Raw genomic sequence first — 24,631 nt, forward strand, 5'->3', positions numbered from 1 at the left:
ATCTGACGAATATGCAATCTCGAAATCGTAAGGACCGCGTTCGTCTAAAAGGACTGGGAATGACAACAAAATTGCGCGATTGTGTTTATGAATGGGACGCCGTATCAGTTTTTATTTTTCCGGCGCACAACAAGATTCTTGTTGTAGAATTTTCCACGGGAGGACTATTTTCCTCAGATGTATAATTTTCAAGCGCCTTTAGAGGTTTACCGTGCGCGTAAGAAAATTATGAACATCTGTTATCAGGTTAATAAATTGGTGATGGTTAATTATCTGAGATACACTTTTTATGTGATTGTGGTCACAGTTGTTTTTAGCATGTTTTTGCATATCTTTCTAAAATAGATACAGTGCACTGTTGACTGTACCGTCCCGCTAAATTTTGAAAAAAAGGATGTCGAGAGGGACTCTTTCAATTCGCGGCTTATCTCGGCAAGTTGGTTTGCGTGCAAATTTGCTAACCAATTTTGATTGAGCACTATGTTTCATTGCCGTAACTTTCTACAATAATTAACAGACAATAAAACACATTCCAAATATGGCAATTCAGAATTCTACAAAAACAAAAGAAGGGTTCCTTTGCAAATCCTCAACGACTTTAATGACTTTAATAACATTTCTTTTGTATACAGTAGTTGTTAAAAAAGTGACATATTGTCATAAGGTTATTCGGGCAAAGGCAGGTAGACTTCACAAAATAGAAAAGTTTTAATTGTTTTTATCAAATTTAGAAATGATAAAAATTTTAAGTAATTGCGATTTTTTTACCGTTCCTCATATTTCTAGGAATCGAATCATGTAAAATTTCTCTGATATAAAGCAAAATGTTAAGATGCTTTTACTGTCACAGACTTTCTAACGGTAACGACAATTTGAAAATTCTCTCGCCGAGATATGGCTCGAATTGGAACAAAGCCTGTAAACATCCCTTTGTTTCCGATAGGCTTTATTACAAAATAACGGCAACTGCACAAATGTTCACTGTGCAGCCAAGACAATCTATGACACAAACACTCCCACTCAGCGGACAGGGAACTTCTTTTTTCTAAATATAATTTAAGTAATTTTTTGTAACAAGTCTCATCTTTAACCAATTTTTATTCTTTAACTATATGATAATTTATAAATTTACTAAATTCATTTATAACTTTTTTGAAACATTCTATTATTTTTTACTTGGAAATCCTAGAAGAAAACTGATATTTTCAAATCGAAATATTAGATAAAATGAAGTTGAAGACCCGAAATTGACATTCTCGCTCGAACTTCAATTTTCGAAAAACGGTAAAATAACCAAAATTGCCAATATGTTATGTCACCGATTGTAGAGTTTCCAACTTTTTAACACCCGTCCAAAAATGTTGTAGTGCAACCCCGTGGGGGGGAGGGCACCTAGGCAAAACAGGTGATGAGTATGTGCGAGCCATGAGGGCACCCTTTTTAAGACCTCAAAAGTCCCTCAAAGGGGTACAAATTCATAGGTCAGTCTCTTCAAGGGTCCCAAAATCACTAAAATCTAAAATTCCTCTCTCAAAGGGTCACAATTTTCCGAATATTTTGAAAATCATCCAAATATTTAGAAAAAATCTCTCAAAGGGTCCCGAAAATGTCAAAATTCAGTCTAGGATTTTTGCACCTTGGGCATAAAATTGTCAATTTCATAGGATTCCTTGTAAAAATCAAGTCAGAATTTAGATGATACAAAGCCTTGATATCTGATGCACATAATTTTATAGTTTTCCAAGGCATATCTGTAATATCCCCCATCAAACAAGGGCTATAAAGAAGGGTAAGATTAAACTTCCAAACACTTTTGCTTGGAAAAATAGCCGCCAATTTGTTTGTTTTGGTGCTGACTTCTGGATCCGAATTTTTAAGTTCGCTCGCCGAAATATAATAGCGTTATTGTTCGTTTCCGAAATAGTGTTTTTTTCTTGTGACTATGATTATGTGTCTCTAATATAAGACCTTAATTATATGGTTGATTACACTTAGCTTAGATTTGAAAGGGACTGGTAGGGCAATGAATCTGTAAAAGCCCTACTTTTTTAATCGCCCTACGATATCTTTAGAGCGTTTTGATTGCCCGGGGGTACTACCCTTGCCGACCGACGAGGGTGCTCCGCTGAGATCCGAAAAATTGACCCTACGTGGGACTCGTTTTTGCGAAAAAAGTGATTCTGAATGGGATAAAACTCCAAAATTTTCTCAAAATTTTCTACTTTTCCCCCAAATTTTCCAAAAAAGGCACCCTGCGAGGGATTGATTTTTCTATTTTGGTGTTTTTGCGACCCTACCTGGGACTGGTAGAGGTAAAAAAAAAGGTACCCAGACCAGCGGCGCATCCCCGTAACCCATTCTGCCCTAGTACCCCCCGGGTTTGATTGGTTAACAAAATAGCGTTCTAAACTTTTAAGCCAATCAAAATAAGAGTGTCAATCACAATGTTTTTTATAATTTTCGAAAAAAAAATAGCGAACAGAAAAAACAGAAAAACCAAAATGCAAAAAATAAAAATGGAAGAAACGATTGAGTGTTCTTAAATTCTTTTCGACCATATAATCAACGCAGAATAACATGGTATTCTCGGGTGATTTTGGATTAATAACCCCTCGTTTAGATGTTTTCAATGAACCTCGGGGTTCTTAATCTCAAATCACCCTCCAAACCATGTTATTACTAGTACTAACATCTACATTTCTTTCTAAATTTCCTATGGAAATCAGAAAAAACTATTAAATTGAAAGAAATTATAAAAAAATCTGACCCACCAACTTTTGGGTTCGCTAGATCTATCTATTCAAGATCTATCTTTTCAGCGTAGAAAAATGTTTGGTTCTCAATCGAAATTCTGGCAGCCGAAAATATCGCTCCAAAAAGTGTCAAATTTGTTTGCGCCATTAAAAAAGTACTTATTACCTATAAATTATTCCGAGGATATTAATTGTAATGTCTAGAAAAAAATCTAATTATACCAAAGAAATGAAAAAAGGAAAAAAACAACTTTTCTGATTATCCGCGGTGATAAAATACCCTGAAAATATGCGTCGCATTTTTGACGACGTTTTGAATTTAGCGATTTCTTTGTTTTCGAGTGATACTTTTTTCAAAATCTAACGGTAAATTTTACTTTCAATCTGGCATTTGCGTAAAAACCAGGCGATCCGCGCTAAGCTGAGCAACTTAGGTAGGATTTAGCGGCTTCAAATCCTACCTAGGAGATTCGCTTCTAGCCTTTCGGGCTCTTACTTTATTGATTCTGTCGTCTATTTTTCCTCTAGCACCACATTCCAAATCCAGAGCAACACCGAAGTCTTTTTGATCCCTGAATGAAGCTGAAAAACCTAGATTTTGTTTGTATGCATATCCACCCTCATATGATTGGGAAAAACACTAATAAAATAAAACACAAGATAATTCAAAATTCCTATCCATTAAAAACAAGAAATTTCCCATTCCCGTCGACTTTTAGCTCATCCATTTCATCTCCAATGGCTGAGAAATTTTCATCGGGTCACTGGGACAGGAGTATTTACATCAAAACTTTCAAAAGAGAACTTTTCGTTAAAAAATCTGTTTTTGGAAAATTAAAAGTCTAGTAATAATTTTATTATTGACGAATTGCCTCCACGATTAATTCATTAATTAAAAGTCTAGTAATAATTTTATTATTGACGAATTGCGTCCACGATTAATTCAACCAATAAGACATCGTTCCTTAGCTTAAAATCACCATTCATTTTTTCTGAAGTATCCAGACCTTCCACCATCAAGCATTTAAAACCAGCATTATTCAAAGCCTGTGTAATCTCTTCCTCGGTACAACAGAAATCAACCAGATTGAAGGGAGTTTTTGATGTCTTATGCAGAGTGATAGGTATCCCACGATCTTGTTCAATTTCATCCGGTAGAGCTACACCGTCTTTTGCTTTTACTGTATTTAAAATAAACCGGAATGACCCTCCTTTTTTCAATTTGGCTGCAAAATGTCGAAAAAGAGTTGTTAAATCGTTTTGGTGTTTAACATGAATAGCATATGTTGCAAACATAAAATCTAAGCTCTTGTCCGGAAGCTCCGTCATATTGAACATATTCATAAGAGCAAAACGAAGATTAGCTAATCGGGCGCCTTCCATTTTAGCCATTTCCAAAAACGATTCACTAAGATCACATCCGATGATTTCACTCTTAGGGTTGGACAAAGCTAGATGATAGGCAAACTGACCATAACCGCAGCCTATGTCAAGCATGACCATGCCGTCTTGATTTACAGGGGATTCTTGAACAAACTTTTTGATATGAGGATCATCATTCATTCTTTGAGCCAAACTTGGATAGCTTTTTGTGACCACATCGTCGTTATATTGAAACAGAAGATTCGCAACTTCGGGCATTGTTATTTTTAATAAATAATATGATATCTAAAATGTAAACAAAAACATATTAGTATTAAATACAATAAGAATTTACGGCGATTTTGTTGGTATTATTTCCATAAATCCAATAATTTTAGGCGTTCCCACAGCACAAAAATGTGTAGATAATAAAACTTTCATCTTGCGCCTATATCCAGATTTATTTCAAACGAAAGGTACAAATTAATTCCTACGGGGTGCTAGTCTGAGTGGTAGACCACTACAAAATAGTAGTAGTACAGTGTGTTCCGCAAAAAAGTATACTCAAAAAGTAAAGCGTAGCTCTGAAAAAACTATCTACATATTGAGCTTGATTTTTAAACCAGCTAAAAGCATAACCATTAAGCTTTTTGTGGTCAAAAATTCATTGCAAAAGAATTTTCGATTGAAAAGATATCAAGTCATAAGTAAGCAAAGGTGTAGATTTTAAACATCGGAGATCAAGTAATTTTTCTCATAATTAATTCACTAAAAAGTAACGTTAATTTCAAATTGGAAGAAAGATAAAAAATCTAAATTTTAATGCAAAAGAAAGAAAAATCATTCTTCTTTCCACTGCTGAAAGAATTCCTTTGGAAAAGCCTTTTGTTAACGAGATAATTATTTTCCAAGCTGCACAGGTCAATCTTTCAAAATGCAAAATTTCATCAAATTGACAAAAAACAGACCTGTCAATCAAAAATTAATTAACTCTTTGGTAATAAAAATGATGCTTCTCGACTTTTTTTAAACTCCAACAGGGTGTAGTCTAAGTATCATATCTCATTAAAGAAGAATTTTTTCGAAATGATATTTGGACAATAGAAAGCTGAATAGCTGTGCTTTCAGTAGTTTTAAAAATTATTCAAAACAGATCATCATTTATTTCAAAAGTTGACTTTATTTATTTGAGTATACTTTTTTGCGGAACACACTGTAGTTTAAAAGAAACATCATTCGCCAGAGGATACCAGTGATCTAACACTATGTAGAAAAATACACAATATATAAAGCAATCCAGAAAATTTAATATATCATCGAATAAGTCTAAGAAAAAAGAAGAACATATTTAATGTACGTATCGTAAAGACTAACTATTGTAAAAAAGTAACTAAAAACTAAAACTATAAAAAGTAACTGTTGTAAAAGACTTAGGAATGGCCGATGCCTTTTAATTAGAAATATTAAGGCATACTTACACTCGCAAGTCAAAAAGTATTAAGGGTTTTTTTCGCGTTCAGGAGCCTTGCTTGAATGGATATTTTCTACAAGAGAACGGTTTCAAAGATGGTCTCGATTATTCGAATCTCATTTCGATATTTGTAATCATCACTCATCTTGCTTGACCGGTCGAAATATTGAGTATTCCTAATACACCGCAAACCACTCTCAGCTAGAGCATCCATCACCTCCTCTTCAAGAACTCCGTAATTCGGTAGTCGCCAAACTTTACCGGATAGTCTACCTAAAGTCATTTCAAATACGCGCTCTTTAAGATACTCCTCAGATAGCGATGACCTATCTTTTGCTGGTAGTACGCAATTTGTTAAAAATTTGAATTTTCCATTTCGTTTAACTTCGATGCAATGTGTTTAAACAATGGCGTCAGATCTTTAGGATTCTTAACGTGAAGGGAATAAATCGACGTAATCAAGTCGAACCCATCATCCTCAATTTTTTCCGCATTCATATGATACATATCCATCAATATGAATTTGGCATTTTCAGGGTTTGGTTGTTTAGTATTAGCAACGTTTACAAAATGTTGGCTAACATCAAAACCGATGATTTGACTTTGTGGATTCAGTGAAGCCATCCTTTTGGCAATCGCACCAGTACCACATCCAATATCCAACACCTGCAAAAAGAAGAATTGGCTAATTTAGAGGTTTTGCACATTTCGCTACGTAACTTCCGTCATTATGGAGTAAAACATTCGATTTCGTAGAGGCGATCCCTTTTGCAATTCGAACGTTCTACTCCATAATGGCGGAAATTATGCAACTTAACAAAATTTAAAAAACCTCTACAGTATAGAAGAATCTATGAAACGGATGACCTCGTCCACGTGTATACCAGACTTTTTGACGTTGCTTTGTGAACGATAGCGTATCTGGCACTATTAGTAACACAGTAACGGGATTATGTATTTACGCTTTTACGGAGGGAGGGAGGCTGAAACGATTTGGAACAACCTGAACTTTTGACCCACAAATTCGTACTGTAGTCATCCGATCAGGATTAAAAAAAATGAAAAACTAACCGTCAAAAACAAGGATACATAATCTCGCTAGTGAACGTCGAAAAGGCGATAATACACTAGGGACGAGGTTGTGAAATGGCTATCCGGGAAAAAAACTTTACGGGGAAGAATTTTTGGGATTTTTCAGGGATTTCTTTGGATAAATATACGTGAATTTTTCGGGTAAATTTACCTCGACCAAATGTGTTCCTTGCCATTTCTATTGAAATATCCTTTGTGTTATATCTTGTTTAAGTTGTTAGAAGTCGGATGGCCACGTTAAATGGGTAGGTCTCTACGGTGTTTTAACCAAAGATACTCCTTGAATTTGGATTACCAAAGATAAGCTGAAAATTGTTCATCACAAAAATAGACAAATAACGTGTTCTTATAAGAAAATCTAGCAATTGAGATTGACAGTTTCCATAACTCCACTAGGCCAATTATTTTGCAATGTGCAAAATAACATCCCTACTCATGTCAACTTTTGTTTGTCTTCGCAGTATTATAATGTCATTTTCCTGTTTTTTTAAATGTCCTAAAATGACATCCCTACTCATGTCAAAATTTTGCAATGTGGACATTAAAAAAAAAACAGGAAAATGACATTATGATACTGCAAAGGCAAACAAACGTTGTCCTGTTTTAGGAGGCACCTTCATGTTTTTTATATAGGAGTTTCGAGGACAAAAATTTAACAACATTCTAAGGACATCCAAAGCCTTCAAAAAGTTTTGACGTTCCAGGGTTTGGACGTTCTTACAAAAAAAACATGTAAAAGGTGTACCCAAGGCTCATTCGGTCATTAATTTTGGTTTCTATTTCTTTTTTTCACCCCACACATACCGATTTATGCGAGGGGAATTGGGTATCATTACTCTGATACAAGAGAGCGGGTAGATAACAGGCATTATGACGTGCCATGACACTCTTACAAGTGTCAGTAGCAATCGGAGGGCCCATATCTGACATAACTATCCATTTAATTAGCATCTGACAGGGTACAGGACATGGTCAATTTACTCTACCCCCAGCAGTACTTCCCCGTCGGGCGACAAGGTCAGTGTAAAAACATTTATGTATTGTCCTTATCTTTTACGTCAGCTGAAATAATAATTTTATTAATAGAAATGTACCTTAGCATTGATCATTCCTTTTGGTAGTTGTTGTACAAAGTTGGCGAACTGACCATCTTCCTCAGATTGTTCTTCAAGAGTTGGAAAAATATCCATTAACTCATCACTATTGTATTCCAAAAGTTGGTTCGATTCCTCGGCTGCCATTTTATCCACCAGTACTTTTAGCGCTGATGTGAAATAGGTTTGCGTGAAAGGAAGTCTTCTACGTGAGTCTGGGTCTTTTGAACAACAGCGATGGAGTGTTTTGTTTTCTCTTGTAAGTACCTTCACGGGGGTAAAGTGATTGAAAGCTATTGTTAATTTAAGTTAAAGAAACGTCTGGGTAGATGAATAAAAGGATGATTTTTTATTGTACTACGGTTTGTGTAAAACGCAGGTCACAGGTCAGTGATGACAGGTTGGCTCTAATCAATGTCATTACAGAGGAAAATGTTTGAAAACACATAGAATTACCAAAAACATAATTCTCAAGCAATTTCATCCATATAAAAACATTTCAAACATCAAAATTTAACCATGTGCTTTTATCGATCTTAAAAAAACTCATCTACAATAACATGAAGACACCCTGGCCTGGGTAGTGTAGATAATCTAGGTATACATAATATCAAATACCCAGACTGTTCGGCCAGTGTGTTTGTATAAGGGCGTGTATGTATTACCAAATACCTAGATTACCAACACTACCCAGGCCAGGGTGTCTTCATGTTAATGTAGATGATTTGACGGTAACGTTGTGCACAGATGCCGTAATAATTATTTGACATTTAAAGTCCGACACTTATGAGAAAAGGTTCCTTTTTTGCCCTGATTCTTCTGTATTAGGCTGCTTTTCAAAAATTTTCCACCCAGGACATTTTTATTGATGTTTTTTTCACCCAGCCCACTTATTCCAACCCCCCGTCTATTAGGTACCCGATAATACATACTTGCAGCTTGCAATCGCATACCGCAGTGATTCTAAAAATAGAAATCAAAATTACTGTTTGTCCGAGTTTTAATCCCACCATCCTTTGCATTAATTGCTTTTGCAAGTCAATTACACTTATTGACAATACAAAATATTTATGACGTTTGCATAGCGGTGTGCTATTGAAGCTTTAAAAAAGTTTTTTTTATTTACCCACAAAACCATAAAGACAATACATGGTTTTGATCATTAGTGTTTTGATTACCACCAAATTAACTACCAATTATAAGAACATTTTGTGCGTTTTTACTATCAGTTAGCTTTCCCGTTCTTAATTGATGAGGAATAAATAGAACTATAAAAATGTACTATAATACCCGGGGTGTACTAGCATTGGCCAGTATATGTGTGGATCGAATCTTCAAAAACCGACTCTTAGAAGGACTAAGGACTAAGTAATCCTTATAAAGACCAATAAACAGTTTTATTGGAAAAAGTCGAATCCAATATGCAAAAATATTCGGCGTGCGAGAAAAGATTGGACGAGGCTTTGCCGAGCTTTGCCAAGCTACAAAGAACTGTAATAAACGAGTGTATTCATCTATCATAAATTTCTTTGTTTGACCTCGATGGATTTAATTAAGGAAACCTTCCAGTGTGTACGTGCCCAATGACTGCAGATCTCATGCTTTTCATTGTTTAGTATGCCAAATATTTGGCATTCAAATTAATTTGAACTTGAGGGAATCACCTTTTCAGTAATGACTCTAAAAAGACGATTCCTTGAAACGTCGTGACAGAAAATACAATGGAAAAGCTATTAAAATTGAATCCCTTATGAGCAAATGCCAAATGCTAGTAGGTCTAAACGCAACCCATTGACCCGGGGGCCCATTGAGTACAACTATTACAACGAACATGTTCATGATTTCGAGTAGGATGAAACAACTAAGCCAGCTATTATTACGAAACGTTTTCAGTGCGAAGTCTTTTTTTGCTAGCATGTGGAAATCATGTGTTTTCAAAAAAATCTCATATCTTCAAAATGAAACGTCATACAACTCTCAAATTTTGAGGAAATAAAGGAAATAGGTTCTCAAATCACAATGCGAAATTTCGACTTGTTTTGATCATCTGACGAGGTTACGTCAAATTTTTAAGATTTGTGACGTTTTTTTTTTGCCATACCCGGTATTATAATTCGTATTACGATAAAATTTTACTATAATACGCTCGCTTCAGCTTTATGCTAATTCAAACTAAATGTAATAATATCATAAGTTAACAGAAAAAACACAGAAGTGTGTACGACATGTTTTCGACGTTTGTCTTTATCAAGCATAATATATAATTGCATATAACGTAGTATGAAAATGTGCAAGGATCCCAATGGATTACGCAATTAAATCAAGTAAGTCAAGTAAGTCAAAATGTATATAACATTTAATGCTGTATAATTTACCGAACATTTACGGAAGAGACTAACTACAGAGAGGCTTGCGCGACAAGACAACAAAATTTCGAGATTCCACTCCAATATCTATGCGTTAAGCTATGAGTGGCTCCTGTAATAATTATCGTATTATCATATAACGTCTATATTATTGTACTACACGCATTATAAACGACTACAGTCTACGTCTTTTAGGGATCTTCTCATAAAGTTACAAAGAGTTGATTCTTTGACTGGAAAAAGTGTTCATATCTCAAATTTTGAGTCTTGTCTTTGAAACTGATTACTACTTTACACCCCTGTCTCAGTGCCCCGGTAGAGCTTTTTCCTCAGTGGGGATGAAAATTTCTATCGAGAGCTATAAACCAAAATCTAGGTTGTTTCTGAAGACTGTTCTCCACTGATGTGTACTGCGATCATGTCTTTCAGCTTCTATTCTTTTAAAATTCTGCTTGGAAAAAGAACTGTAACGTGCTAAAGCACTGGGCTCAACTTCAGTGTACGTGTGAAAGTGAAAGGCCCAATTGTAACGCTTTATTAAAACAGGGTGATGAGGATAATAGATAGCTGATGTAAACCCAGGGTGATAGGAGCTCGGGATTAAGGAAGGCCCAATTGTAGACCCGCGAAAAAAAGCGAAATAAAAAAAAACTACCCCTAAGTTTTAGCCTTAGGAGAGTGTGTGCCAAATTTCAGCACCGTAAACCAATTATTCCGTTCTCTACGCTGCCCCAAAGTTTGCGGACAAACTCACTCACAAACACAAACTCACAAACATTCTGAGATTCTAGCTCAACTGCAGTTCAGAATAACATCATAAAAAGCTATACGTGCTTTAAAAATAAGTTAACTGTATTTCTACAGGCCAATAACCTGGAAGCTTTCGCTTGAGAAAAGTGCAATCACAGCGTGCACAAGTGGAGACCGGCCTTAATTGGGACTTTTACGTGGCCAATAACATGGAAGCTTGTATGAAAATTTTGTAATTCAACAGTGGTTGCAGTTCAGTTTATAAACCTAAATCTACGTTGTTGCTGAAGACCGTTCTCTACTTACGTCTACTGTAATTATGTCTTTTTCGGCTTCAATTCTTTTAAAATTTCGCTTGGAGAAAACATAGAGGTATAAAGAAAGACAGGAGATGAATTTGTCGGTAATTGGTCGTTAAAGTCTTTTGATTTCTTTTATGTAATAAATCAAAAGAAATTCTAGGCTCGCCCGATGAAATACGACTTTTTAGTAGAACTCAAGTTTGCTCTGAACATTCTTACTATCAGCATAAAAGATTTCTAGCCTTCTAATATACGAGAATAAAATAAAATTTGGCTCCACGAAATAAGTTTGCGTTCAATTTTGTCATCCATTAAATTTTGTTTTGAAAAGATATTTTCTCCAGCCAGAAAATAAAAAGTTCTTTTTAAGCACACACAATTTCAGACCCAGTTTGTAGACAAAAAGTCGCTGGAGAATTTTGGAGGAAAGTATTAAGCAATAGAGTTCACCTTAAAGAAAATGTTGATCGAAAAATCTTGTCATTTGATGAAGGATTGCAAAGTTTACAGGCCTTATTTTAATCCAAATATTTTCTTACACCAATGTCAGAAACAATGAATCTCGTCTCATCTTATTTCCAACACTTAAGCTAGCCAATAAAGATTTCACCTATCAACAAATAAGCTCATTAAAAATGCACGATATATGAGATTATGAGCTGTCATACCTCGTAACTTTTTTAATCGTAGGGCGAGCATGGTTACAATAGCATACTACTCCGGTTTCTTTATACCTCCATGGAGAAAAGAATAACATCATAAAAAGTTCGTACGTGCTTTAGACTTTTACGTGGCCAATAAGCTGAAAGCTTTCGCTTGAAAAGTGCAATCACAGCGTGCGCAAGTGAAAACCGGCATTTTTATTATTCCTTTAACAAAGTTTCATTTTTTATCTGCTTATCCCCTTAAGCTGATGAGTTTTTCCAAAGATTTATTATACACTGGATAAACGACTCATAAAACGATGGAGAGCGATCATTGTATTTCCTTTGTTTCAAAAAACAATTGATGTTCTAGCGTCCGCAAAGGACAACTGTCATGGCGACTCGAAGATGTCTGATTTATAAAAATGTTCATCAGTCTCAATTTTAAAAAGTTCTCTAGCTCTTTCTTTTTGTACATTTGCAGAAAAAAAGTTTGAAAGTAAGGCTAGTATTCCAAGCCAGATACATTTGTTAAATCTAATGTGAGAAAAGCATCATTACACAAGAAATCCAGCCAAAATGCTTATAATGACACCAAATTTTTAATTGGAAATATCTTTCCAAGACTGTTCCCAGAAGAGCTGAAATTAACATACATAAGACTTGAGTGTCTTGGCTCCACTGTGGTATGGAAATCCTTTGGAGGCACGTGGTGGCAAGGTGGTTTTTTTGAGGTTGAAGTTTGAAAGTTTCCGGTGTCAACATTAAATTTCTTATACACAACACGTCTTTTGCATCTTTCTCACAGCTTGAAACGTCATAACGACTTATAATTATCAATTAAGTGGAAGAATCTGACTCTCACAGGAAAGTTTTAAGTTTCTTTTGGGAATTGGATGAGTGATTTTCGATAAGAAATGCAATAAAAATACTTCGAAAATTCATTTAATGAGGGAAGGAGAGTGAACAATAATATCATTACTGCGGACATAGCTAGTACACGAGAAATCAGCAAAAATCTGTTACTTGTATATCCAGTGTATGATAAATCCTTGGTTTTTCTAACCTAGATATCCAGTCAGTGAACTTTTTTTTGATTTTGATGTTTCTGTGTTCACCGCCTGGTTTACCTAACTCGATTTGCATTCAAAATTTTGTATGCAACGCATGCACACTAAAGTCACAATAATAATTGCGCGTAGCTAAAGATTCATCGACCCTGGGTTTATAGACTTCTAGGTACACCAAGCTCTGAAGCTCTGAATTTCAAGATTTTACTGAGCTTGGATATTCCTAGGCTAGAGTTTTTTAAGTATTTATGAATGGAATATTTTATTTTAATTTCCCACAAGAAAATACCTCTGATATCAATCTAATTGTTCCTGGTCATTTTGAAGCTTATCTTTTAAGCATTATAAAGCTTTATAAGTGCATGAAATGAACTGTCAGGGGGGGGGGGCATTTAGTGAAAGCTATGACTAGTATTAGTTTGTATAGACAACACTAATGCCCTTCAGTTTTTTTTACCATCTACTTTCTCTTAGTCGTCCAGCATGCTAGACTATAAAAGGCGCTTTCCGGCACTTTTAACCGTAAAACTTTTTGTTTCGAAAATCGTGTTCTGTCACATTTATTATCAAGTACTTTTTCAAGTATTTTGGTAATTTTCAAGTATGGCGGACCTTTTGCAATTTTCAAGTATTTGAAGGTTTATATGTAAGTACCTTAAAGTACTATGTCGAAAGTTTCTAGCTTCACTAGAACATGAAATAACAAGACACTTATATAGGATTTTAGGCCTCTTTGTCTGAGAAGTACTCAAGGTGAGTGGCCTACAAGCGTGTGGCTTTCCATATTTTAGATCTTTCAAGATCGCATTGTAAGGGTTGATCATTTTTGGGCCAGAGCTACCCCCAGGGTCCAATTTGAAAAGTAAAATCTTAGCAGAATGTAGGATCGTTTCCTAATCAAATAAATACCCTTTACCATAGAAAAAACTGAAAACTCTTAGAATCCTGAAGCAGGACCATGCTTTCCCGATCCGTTCTTTCAGGACATAAACGAGTTGGGCTAACAGTGTCATTGAGAATGGGACGTAAAACAGAAGCGAATTTTTTTTCTTATCAATTTTTCTCTACAACAATGACAGCATGGACAATATCCAGGGAATGGTCATCTGGATTTGCAGCGATTCGGTCTTCATATTTTTGATAAAATTCGTCCACGATTTTTCGTCTCTCATCTTCGGGACGTGCCTCTGATAAACCTTTAAAATGAGGGAATACAAAGGAGTGTAAAAAAGAAAAGAAAAAAATTTTTTGTCATACTTACTTTAAACTTATTCCATATCATCCAAAACAACAAATAGAACAAATAAAAATCCTCATATTAATTCAAGCGTAAAATTTTTATTTCTCTTTCTTGTAAAAGAAATAAGCATAACTAACGCTTATAAAGCATAATGAGGATCAGATTTGCTGATTTTTTAAGCGTAGCCCCCCCCGGGGGAGGTACTAGGTTTGCGAGGTGACGAGTATGTCCGAGCCGAAAATCGATCCTTTGAGAGACAAAATTTTGTTATTTTTGGGACCTTCAAATTTTGGTCGATTTTTACCAAATATTGGTCGAAATCTATGGAAAATTGCGACTCTTTGAGGGGAAAACTTTTGATTTTCGTGATTTTGGGACCCTTTCAGAGAAAAACCTATGAATTTGTACCCCTTTCGGAGACTTTTGAAGTATGAAAAAGTGTACCCTTATGGCTCGCATATACCCGGTACCCATTTTGCCATTTTGCCTAAGTGCCCCCCCCCCCCGGCGTAGCGCAAAATCACTTTAGACTATGATTCCAAAAGCCTTCAGCATTTTATATTTCAGCATATCACATAGGGTAAGTATCGCGGGATAAGCATATTCCAAGCCTGACTATGGGGCAGACACTTGCTTATAAAAAACACGTATATACTGACGTGGGGGTTTAACACCCCTATTGGATGAATAAGGAATACGTCCATAAAAAATTAGCATTCCGTCTTTGAAGTGGTATAGCCTTTGTTAGAAAAATTAATTTTTCATAAATTTTATACCGTTAGAAAGGAAATCTTCCCCTTCATTCAAAAGTTAAAAAATTTTACTTAAAAAAGATTTCTGAAACTTAAAAATCAAGTTTTTAACAAATATTTATGTTCTTAACAACTTAACGATAAATTAATTTGACTTATCAAAAGAAAACCGGTTTGACAACTTTTATAATTTTAGTTTTAGATTTTTTTTTAAATCAGGCAAAAATTTTTACATTGCGATTTTTATACCATTGTAATCCTCGTAAAATTCCGCATCGAACCATGTAAAACTTTTCATAATAGCACAATTATTTGAAACTCTTTATTTATTAGCATAATACATGAAAAGGTTATAAGCATAATTTCTTATGTAAAATGATAGATAAACAAAAGATTTAATTGATGATTACGGAGCCACTGAACTGTAGCATTGCTTAAATCTTCAATTTTCCTTTATGTTTTGAAGCGTTTTTTATAAAACTTATATTTTTAGAAAGCCTGATAAATGCTCTATCTCATTGTGGAAGAAATTTCGAAATTGGGCAAAAATTCGAAAAGCTATCCCACTTCAAAGACGGAATGCTAATTTTTTATGGACGTACTGTATTGCCATACTGTCAATTTTAACCATAAGCAAACAATTAAAAGGATTCTTTGTGCTGATATTTCGGACACATTGCATTTCTAATTCCTTGTACTCTAACTCCCTATAAAGGGAAAAAATATTTGCAGAGTCCAATTTTTGTGGTGTGCTGATTTTAATTTTGCAGATTTTTGACTTGTGAGAAAATTTGAGCCGCGTTTTGTAAATTTTTAACCATTGTTTTTATCTAGACTAGCAAACTAGTATGTTAATTAATCTTGTCAGAGGGCGGAAATTAAAGGCGGGTAGGCGTATGTTGAAAAAGGAGCTTCGTAGTAGAGCGAGGAAATTTTGGGGAGAGGGTGCTGATTAACAGCGACTTGCGTGATAACGTGGTTGAGGATATTATTGGCGTGATCGCGTGATTTACAATATATTTTGTTTCGTTGGCCTGACCAAGGGTCTAAGTGTGATTTTGCGAAAATATGAGGCGTAATGTGTAATTTGGGCTAATTTTCCTTGAAAAAAACGTGGAATAAAAGACTTTTGGCAATTTTCGTGATCGTGACATTTATCAGGCGATGGCGTGATGAGGGGTACCACTGGGGGAGAGGCTCATAAACCGGCAGCATTTTACCTGCAAATATTGAATGGTTGCTCCAAACACGAAAATCATTGATGTAAAATCGTGCATGTTCCCTTGAATCGGCACGCTCCTTCATCCATTTCTCATGATACGGACATCTTGTAATTTCTGACTCTATACTGACCAAATGTAAACCAGCTTTTGTTACTTTTGAACCTGGTTGAAATGGGGCTGTATATTCTTGCTTTGTCCGATAATAACTGTTTATGTTTGTGTTGACGAATTCGTCCTGAATAAAGTATTATTAGACCAAATAAATTATTTTACGGGGGCAGATTCTGGGGGGAGGCATCTAATTAAAAATGGGTACGGAGGTGTGACGTCAGGAATGGTCCAATTTCAACCTTTGAGATATGATTCTGACAGGGTCAAATTTTTGGCACTTTAATCTCAAATAAGTTGGGAAGATTTTCGATATTAAACTCTTACAGGGTCCATACTTACTTTTGTAATTCTTCCAGATGTCAGCATTTCGTTCAAAATCTCATTAAATGTTTGAAACATTCCACATTTTGCATATTTCGTTTTTCCTGCCATATTCCCATTTTCGTCCACGCAGAACTGTCGGCTGATAAATCTTCCACCTGAGAGGGAAAATATTGATAACCAGTTTGGTATTTTGTGAAAACACGCAAAAAGTAAAACCAGTTCAGTCCATAAATGCAAACATTTTGAACCTTGCAATTAAATTTTGAATCTTAAGCCATAAAACTGGTGGCAAAGACGAAAGTTTTCGCCGTAGAAGATTACATCACGAATTGAAATACCTTTCTTCAATTCTTCTGCTCGCTTCAATAAAATCTCCTCCCAATCTTCAGACGCTTGTTTTGCCAAACTTTCCAACTCTGCGCTGTCAGTACTCAAAGTGTGATGAATTACGTTCTTTAAATTAGCAGGCTTTTTGCGTAACCAATGGAAACATGATGCTGCGAATCCAAGATGGTAGCTTTCCGGTGGTACACAATTTTCGTAGAAAGAAACACCCACGGCCGAAATATAAGTGTTTGAAAAGTCTTTCAAAAATGATTTTGAAGAGCCTGGTAATAGACCTGAAATATAATTCAAATACACGCTTTAATTGTCAAGTACTATTAGTATTTTTGCTGATTGATGATAGAACTCACATCTTAATTTTTTCTTGGGGTATTTAAAATTTCGTACATGTGTCCCTATCAGATCAGCTCCGTTGAAAAAATGCGCCGAAACAGCCTAAATTCAAGCAACGGTGGGAATTAGGTCACCACACCGGGGGGGGGGGTACTAGGTTTGCAAGGTGACGGGTATGTCCGAGCCGAAAATCGAAAATCGACCCTTTGAGAGACAAAACTTTGATGATTTTGGGACCCTTTGAGAGACTTTTTCCAAAATTTTTGTCGATTTTTCCCAAATTTTGGTTTGATTTTCACCAAATTTTGGTTAAAATGTCTGGAACTCGTGACCATTTTTTGATTTTTGTGATTTTTGGACCCTTTCAGAGACTAACTTATGAATTTGTACCCCTTTGAGACTTTTGAGGAATTAAAAAAAGTACCCTTATGGCTCGCACATACCCGACACCCATTTTGCCTAAGTACCCCCCCCGGGGGGGATCACCACACGACATAACAAAAACAAAATAAGAAATATTTGAGGCTCAAAGTGCCCAGCGCTAAAAGTAGAAATAGTAGAAAAAGTTTAACCTTAAACCATTCTTTACCGGAGATGTGCACATTTTGAGAAAAAATCATAATATTCGCTTTAGATTCGAGGGAAAGGCGCCCAAACAAGGCCTATCCTGCTTAAAATTTTGTGCTCTTTCTAATGGTAGCTTCGAAAGTTTCTAAAACTTCTTGGTTTCGAAGAAATGGCTTGTCAAAGTTGACACCTGGTAACAGGTAAAAAATAAATGGAGTCTACACTTACAATTTAATCTTAAAAATAGTGATTTGAAGTCGTTTGTTGATTGATCTTCATAGATGACGTGAACATGTTGTTCTCCTCCACAAAGATCCTTAATGATGTGATAGAATAAAACATAATTAATTAAACTGGAGGCGATCGAGGGGTAAATCCCCGGGGGGGGGGTACTAGGGCAAGATGGGTTACGGGCATGCTCCGCTGGTCAGGGTACCTTTTTGAACCTCCACGAGTCCCAGGTAGGGTCGCAAAAACACCAAAATAGAAAAATCAGTCCCTCGTAGGGTGCCTATTTTTGGAAAATTTGGGGAAAAAGTCGAAAATTTGAGAAATTTTTGGAATTTCAGTCCCATTCAGGGTCATTTTTTCGCAAATTTCGGGTCCCACGTAGGGTCCTTTTTTCGAACCTCAGCGGAGCACCCCCGTCGGTCGACAAGGATAGTACCCCCCCCGGGGGTAAATCACTAAAAAAATCACGTAAACCGTTGAAAAAAATCAGAAAAAAAAAATCAAAAATCAAAAAAAAATCAAAAAAACAAATCAAAGAGTAGAAAAAAAATCAACAGAAAATAAAAAATAAAAAAAATGTCAAAAAAAAAGTCAACAAGACGACTTAAAGTCGAAAATTTCGCATAATACTTGAACATCAACGACGAAGACGCGTGAAACGTGACTCCTGCAGCATTATCGCATTTTGAATGAAGCGTTACACAAAATATAGAGAATGTATTGTACACATAGGTCATAGATACCCTGTGTTTTTTTTTCTGAAAAATCTCAATCCATTAAGAAAAAGATTCCTTAAATAATGCGACTAAAGAATTCCATTCTATAAAGCGCGGCTAGTTCGAAACGCAGGTCACAGGTCACAGATCAACAGGTCACAGGTCACAGGTCAACAAAGTGCAGACCGGAAAAAAGATAATAAGATCATAACATATACATAACATAACATCAATACATAACGCATTAAATTACAAAAAAGTAATACATGTTATTTAGATATTATAAAATGACAATTGAATAAAATAACAACCTAGTGACACTCAGTGCCGTAGGAAGCATTTTCATATAAGGGGGGCTGAAGTTTAGTGACACCGCGAGGGCCAACCATGGTTTGGCCCGAGGGGGAAAATTTTGAAAATTTGAGCTCTAGATTGCTTAAAAATACACTCAAAACATGCATATAAAGACAATTATGACAAATTAAAAAATAAAAACTTTGCATTTTGCAAAATAACCATTTTTGACAAAATTATTGGGGGGGCATAGCCCCCCCTTGCCCCCCCAGTTGCTACGGCACTGACACTTACTTACAAAAATAATGACAAAATCATAAAATATGATGCCTAACAAGACAAAAGCACGAAAAATATTTATCATACAAAATGTGATGTGGATGGTGTGAATGGATAAAAAATGGCACCAAACAGAAGCTTGCAAGGTCCCTATTTAAAGAGAGTGGTTTTTAAGGATGGAACTAATTAATTATTCAGTTATTATTTTAATGACTTAATGACAATTTTTGACAAAAATGTTGACAGAATCACAAAATATCATGTCTTACAAGAGAAAAACACCAAAAATATTTAGCATACCGAATGTGATGATAACAATATGGCTGGATATAAAATTACACCAATCAGAAGCTCGTGAGTTCTCTGAGAAGGTAGTTTTAGAGCGATGAGTTTTATATGTAACCATCATATAACATTACAAACATTACAATATGTAATATACCTGTTACACGTATAATATGGTTTTAAATTTTCTGGTCTGCGTTATACACGGCGCAAACTGCGAAAGATCGATAAAAGCACATGGTTAAATTTTGATGTTTGAAATGGTTTTATATGGATGAAATTGCTTGAGAATTATGTTTTTGATAATTCTTTGTGTTTTCCAAACATTTTCCTCTGCAATGACATTGATTAGAGTCAACCTGTCATCACTGACCTGTGACCTGTGACCTGCGACCTGTGACCTGTGACCTGCGTTTCGAACTAGCCGTATAAAGCGTAAACAAAATCTTTCAATTCAGAATAATTCAGAGAACTGCAATATACTTGAGAAGAATAATTTTAAATTTTTTTGAAAATGAAGAAGAAAAAATGAACTTTTCATTCTTTGATGTCAGAAACCTCATTTTGTGCTTTGAAGGAACTTGTGATAAAGACTTCTTTCACTTGCGCTAAGTTTATATAAACTTCTTTCTATAAACAGTAGAATTTATCTAAAATTGAAAAAAATGGTTAGTCAGAAAAATCTGTTGTATACTATCTTCGCTTTCTGATATGAATGATGGCCCACCACCATCAAAATCATTGGACTTTTCCAGAAAAAAAATTGAATATGGGTGGGGGTGAAGGATGTAACATTTTTTGGAAATTTACCCCCCCCCTTGGACATTGTGACTTTTGATCCCCCGGACAGCAGGTCTAACCCCCCCGCCCCGGTCAAGCATCAGTTGACCCCATCGAGAGCAAGTTTACCCCCCCCCTCAGGACAAGGCAAATTTTGTAGATTGTGGGAGATTGTTCACTACCCCCCCCCCTCCGGACACTATATCCTCCTCAACTTTAAGCTTTAAAGAAATAATGAAATAATACTCCTTGAGGTTGAACAAACCCTCCCAAACCATCTCTTGCCGTTTATCCCGTGAAAAATATATAGGGGAAAGATTCCAGAAAAGTAACAAAAATCTTAGTGCGGAAATGGGAATCTTATACTAACAATCAAAAGGTGTATCAAGATCGGTGAAGTTTGATTGAAGCTCGATTACTTTGATTTATTACCGTGAGATTGGGTAACTTGCATCAGTGGAGGCAAACATGCATAGCCCTCAAATGAATGACCTGTCTGGTCATTAAAATACAGCTTCGCTCGCAGCTCTACTCTACCATTTTTGTTTTGATTTAACTTTGTATTTTAATGACCAGCCAAGTTTTCATTTTAGGGCTATGCATGTTAGCCTCCATATGCAAGTTGCCCAGTCTCACGGTACCTTGTTGTCCATTCTTTTTACATTCCAATGGCTTATTAGCAGACACCCACGTTAAAGTTAAAGAGCGAGCTAATATCTATCATCCTATTGGGGAGGAAAAGCTGGAACTTTTACTAACCAAACTTCTCGAACACCAATCAAACTTCATCGGATAGAAAACTGTCATCATTAACGAGGACATTGTGCTGTGGTGTACGGTGGGGCTGGATCTAAATGTCCTTTGTACGGCGGTGGAAATAGGTTAATTTTAAATCTGCTGTACGCCCACTGTACCCACCGTACAATAATGTACGGCAGTGTCTAGGCAGGGTCGTTTCGATTATATAAAAATGATTGCTGAATTTCAATTGAATTGACATGATCTCTACTGTCTACTAAGAAATACTTGCTAAAACTGACTGTTTGTCACAACTGGGTTTCACTATTAACACATAACTATCTGGTGAAAAAAGGAAAAAAAGATCATACCTGTGATGTTTGTAGTTTTGGTGAACAGGTGAAGAAGAGAAGAAAAAAGGGGAGGGTATAATGATGTTGTTGTTGTGGGAAATTAACTCTTTATGTACTACTTACTGAGCATGATCAATTTATTGGTGCATTCACTAACTACACAAACATAAAATACTTAGTAGTAAACACTCTACAAAAGACCAGAAAACATGATAAAAATTTATACAGCAGCAGCAAGTTTCCAAGTTTCAAAAGTATGTGCAAAATCAAGCAGCCATTAAAAAGTTCTCACGATGAATGTTTACAAAGGCTTGGTTACACTTTTTGCACTAGCGTATTTTATTTATTTAGAAAAGCCCTGTTTTTTATCACTTTTTATCTTTGTGAGTGAGTCCACCTTCAGAATATTGGCCGTAGTACGCCCGCAGCCAAACGCCCACGCCATAATTTGCGCCCCAAAAATTTTCTCGATACATACATACATACATAGAAAGACTATCGTAATACTTTCGCTATGCGAAATTAAAAATCTAAAGAAAATTAAAAAAAAACAAAACAAAACAAAACAAAAATAAAAAAAACAATCAAAATCTCGTACACCTAATTTTTAGTGTTTCCCACTTGGAGGCGAGTACTTTGTACTTTACTTGGATTGCGTTTCCGGAAGATTTTTTTGAAATATGGAATTAACCCAGGATAGGGTTGATATAAAATGTAAAACACGTAGATTAGTCCGGAGACTATATCTGAGAAAGTGTTTTGATCTCTTTTTCGTGATATCAGCGTCTGGATTCTTTGAAAATATGACCACTGGATTTTCTGATTTTTGAACTCGACAGAATTACAGCCAAAATATTAAACAAACCTTAATCAAAGTGACTGCGGAATAAAACAATGGCATTGATGTTCCTCCATCTGCAGTTCCGTAATCTGCCATGACGAATACCGGTGGTTTTTCCGCATTCTTTGACAGAATTGTTCTTATTGATTGGAGAAAGACTTTTTCAGTAGAGTTGATAGCATCTCTGCAACCATCTGAACTATCTGAATATAATCCTGATCCATCTTCACCGTATGGGATATGACTGTGCGGGTCTGACGACTGAGAAAAAATAAAGAATAAAGAATATATTAAAAAAAAACTAATTTTGGTGACTCTGGCTCAACTGTCTTACACGTTTTTTTTTTCAACTAGAACGTCGACAATTTTTTAAAGCCTTCCGATGTTCTAAACTTTTTGAGTTTTAAGCCTAAAAATTTTCTTAAAATGTTCTTATTTTCACCATTTTGTGAGTATTTTTGTGCAATTTCCTAAGAAATTGGATGTTTTAGAGTCCACAAAGCCTTAAATTTAAAATGTTCTTAACATGTTCTTAATATTTTGGCCATCGAAACCTTATGTTCTTATATACTTTGTTCCTATATAAAAAAAATGTGTAACATGGGAAGTCCTTCCTAAATGGTGATGCCAGAATAAGATCTATTATACGACCGAACTTCCAAAGTTTGCTTTCAAGTTTTTCCCGATTTCACAAGGCCTTATAGGGCCTTATACACACGGCAAACATGTTCTAAAACACGCTTTACATGGTTTGTTTTGATCATGGGATATCTTGAGAGAAAAAAACTATCGTGGTCGCGCGTTTGGTGCAAATCTTTTACTTTGTTCAGATAATAAGCTCAACTTGTTGTCAAGAATACAAACCGGAGGTCAAAAGAAGCAGAAAAAAAAAACAGCTCTTCCCAAGTTTGGAACAGCAGCTTTCCCGAGGTAGGGTCATTCGACGGTAGGAAGTCTTGACTAAATTCCAGTTAATAAGCAACAAAAAAAACGACACCAAACAACACAAAAAAATTAACAAATCATACATATATTACTAGGGGTCTTATTTTGGCCCGGCGAACGGCGAATTTCGATGGCCCAAAGCCTCGAAAAAAATTAAATTCGCCGGCCTCGAAAATCTATTTGCCGGTCGATAAAATTTTGCTGCTAACTTATTTTCATGGGGTCATTCAAGTTAGAATAAGTACGTTCCTAAACTGTTTTTCATGAGGAAACTTTAAAAAGTTTCTGTTTTCGTTGAAGTTCTGTCGCAACAGAATGCAACATATTTTTTACCATTTGAGTTTAATTTATACGTTGTAACTACCTTTTGTAATAAGCCTGTGTGGTGGAGAACGTTCTTATATTTTAGCGATAACACACACAAACTTTTCTACTCAATTGCATGTTCAAACTCGATACTTTAATTAATAGGGACACCCTGTATTACAGCATTACACAACTAAATCGAAAAAAAGAGACAAACCTCATCCATCCTCTTCAAATAAGTAATCTAAATTGATTGATACAGACCAACTAAGAATAATTGATAAAATGATTTCACAATAATACAAATGTGTCATTAAAGTTAATTTGACACTATTGTTATTCTTATGGGTCGTTTTCCACTGAGTCGCATACAATCGCACAAACGGTGTTTAAATAAGGGTGGTTTTTCACTGAGTCGAATCTCTGTAGTCCTACTTTTATTATAAGGAATTTTACATAAATATATAGTCGTTATAAAAAAACTAAAAGCTGTGCTGTACCCCTCTCTTGCCCCCTTGAAACTGCCTGCAAAAATTCATTTGAAGTAATCAAATTTTTATGTCAAGTATTAAGCTAAACCGCTAAAGAACTAATAATAGATTTCTTTTCAACTTAAACAATAATAATACACCGTTTAGGAGTGTCGACTGCGCACGCGTCAAGGCTAGGACTTCATGTATAAAAACATGTTATGTGTATTAATACTTATAGTACTCTTATCATTATATAATTATATCTTTATAAACACATATTATGTGTATTAGTACTCTATCATTCTATCATACCATCATTCTATCATTCTATCATTTTATCATTCTATCATTTTATCATACCATCATTCTATCATTCTATCATTCTATCATTTTATCATTTTATCATTCTATCATTCTATCATTTTATTATACCATCATTCTATAATTCTATCATTTGTATAAGTTGTATGCTAATGATATATTTTCCAGTGTCACACTACCCTAAATATAAACTATGATAAGGCTCTATATACGGCGGGACTATAACGCCCTTTCCTAGTTTTTTTTTTTTTTTTTTTTTTTTTAACCTAA

At 35.3% G+C, this 24,631-nt stretch overlaps 2 protein-coding genes across 2 annotated transcripts; both read right to left on the reverse strand.

Annotated features, from left to right (window-relative positions):
- Positions 1-5,442: 5,442 nt before the first annotated feature.
- LOC136823631 (release factor glutamine methyltransferase-like) lies at positions 5,443-8,070 on the reverse strand. Its single transcript, XM_067079808.1, has 2 exons — positions 7,773-8,070; positions 5,443-6,252 (listed from the first exon to the last, which is right to left on the reverse strand). The coding sequence occupies exons 1-2, from the start codon at positions 7,917-7,919 to the stop codon at positions 5,941-5,943; spliced, it is 459 nt and encodes a 152-aa protein (XP_066935909.1). The 5' UTR covers positions 7,920-8,070; the 3' UTR covers positions 5,443-5,940.
- Positions 8,071-13,930: 5,860 nt separating this feature from the next.
- On the reverse strand, positions 13,931-23,870 carry LOC136823638 (uncharacterized). Its single transcript, XM_067079817.1, has 7 exons — positions 23,785-23,870; positions 22,341-22,577; positions 18,028-18,115; positions 16,893-17,174; positions 16,570-16,709; positions 16,117-16,354; positions 13,931-14,100 (listed from the first exon to the last, which is right to left on the reverse strand). Exons 1-7 carry the CDS (start codon positions 23,791-23,793, stop codon positions 13,958-13,960), a joined length of 1,137 nt encoding a protein of 378 aa, XP_066935918.1. The 5' UTR covers positions 23,794-23,870; the 3' UTR covers positions 13,931-13,957.
- Positions 23,871-24,631: the final 761 nt, after the last annotated feature.

Source organism: Clytia hemisphaerica, unplaced genomic scaffold, assembly GCF_902728285.1.
Source record: "Clytia hemisphaerica strain Z4C2 unplaced genomic scaffold, Clytia hemisphaerica genome assembly, whole genome shotgun sequence".
NCBI lineage: Eukaryota > Metazoa > Cnidaria > Hydrozoa > Leptothecata > Clytiidae > Clytia > Clytia hemisphaerica.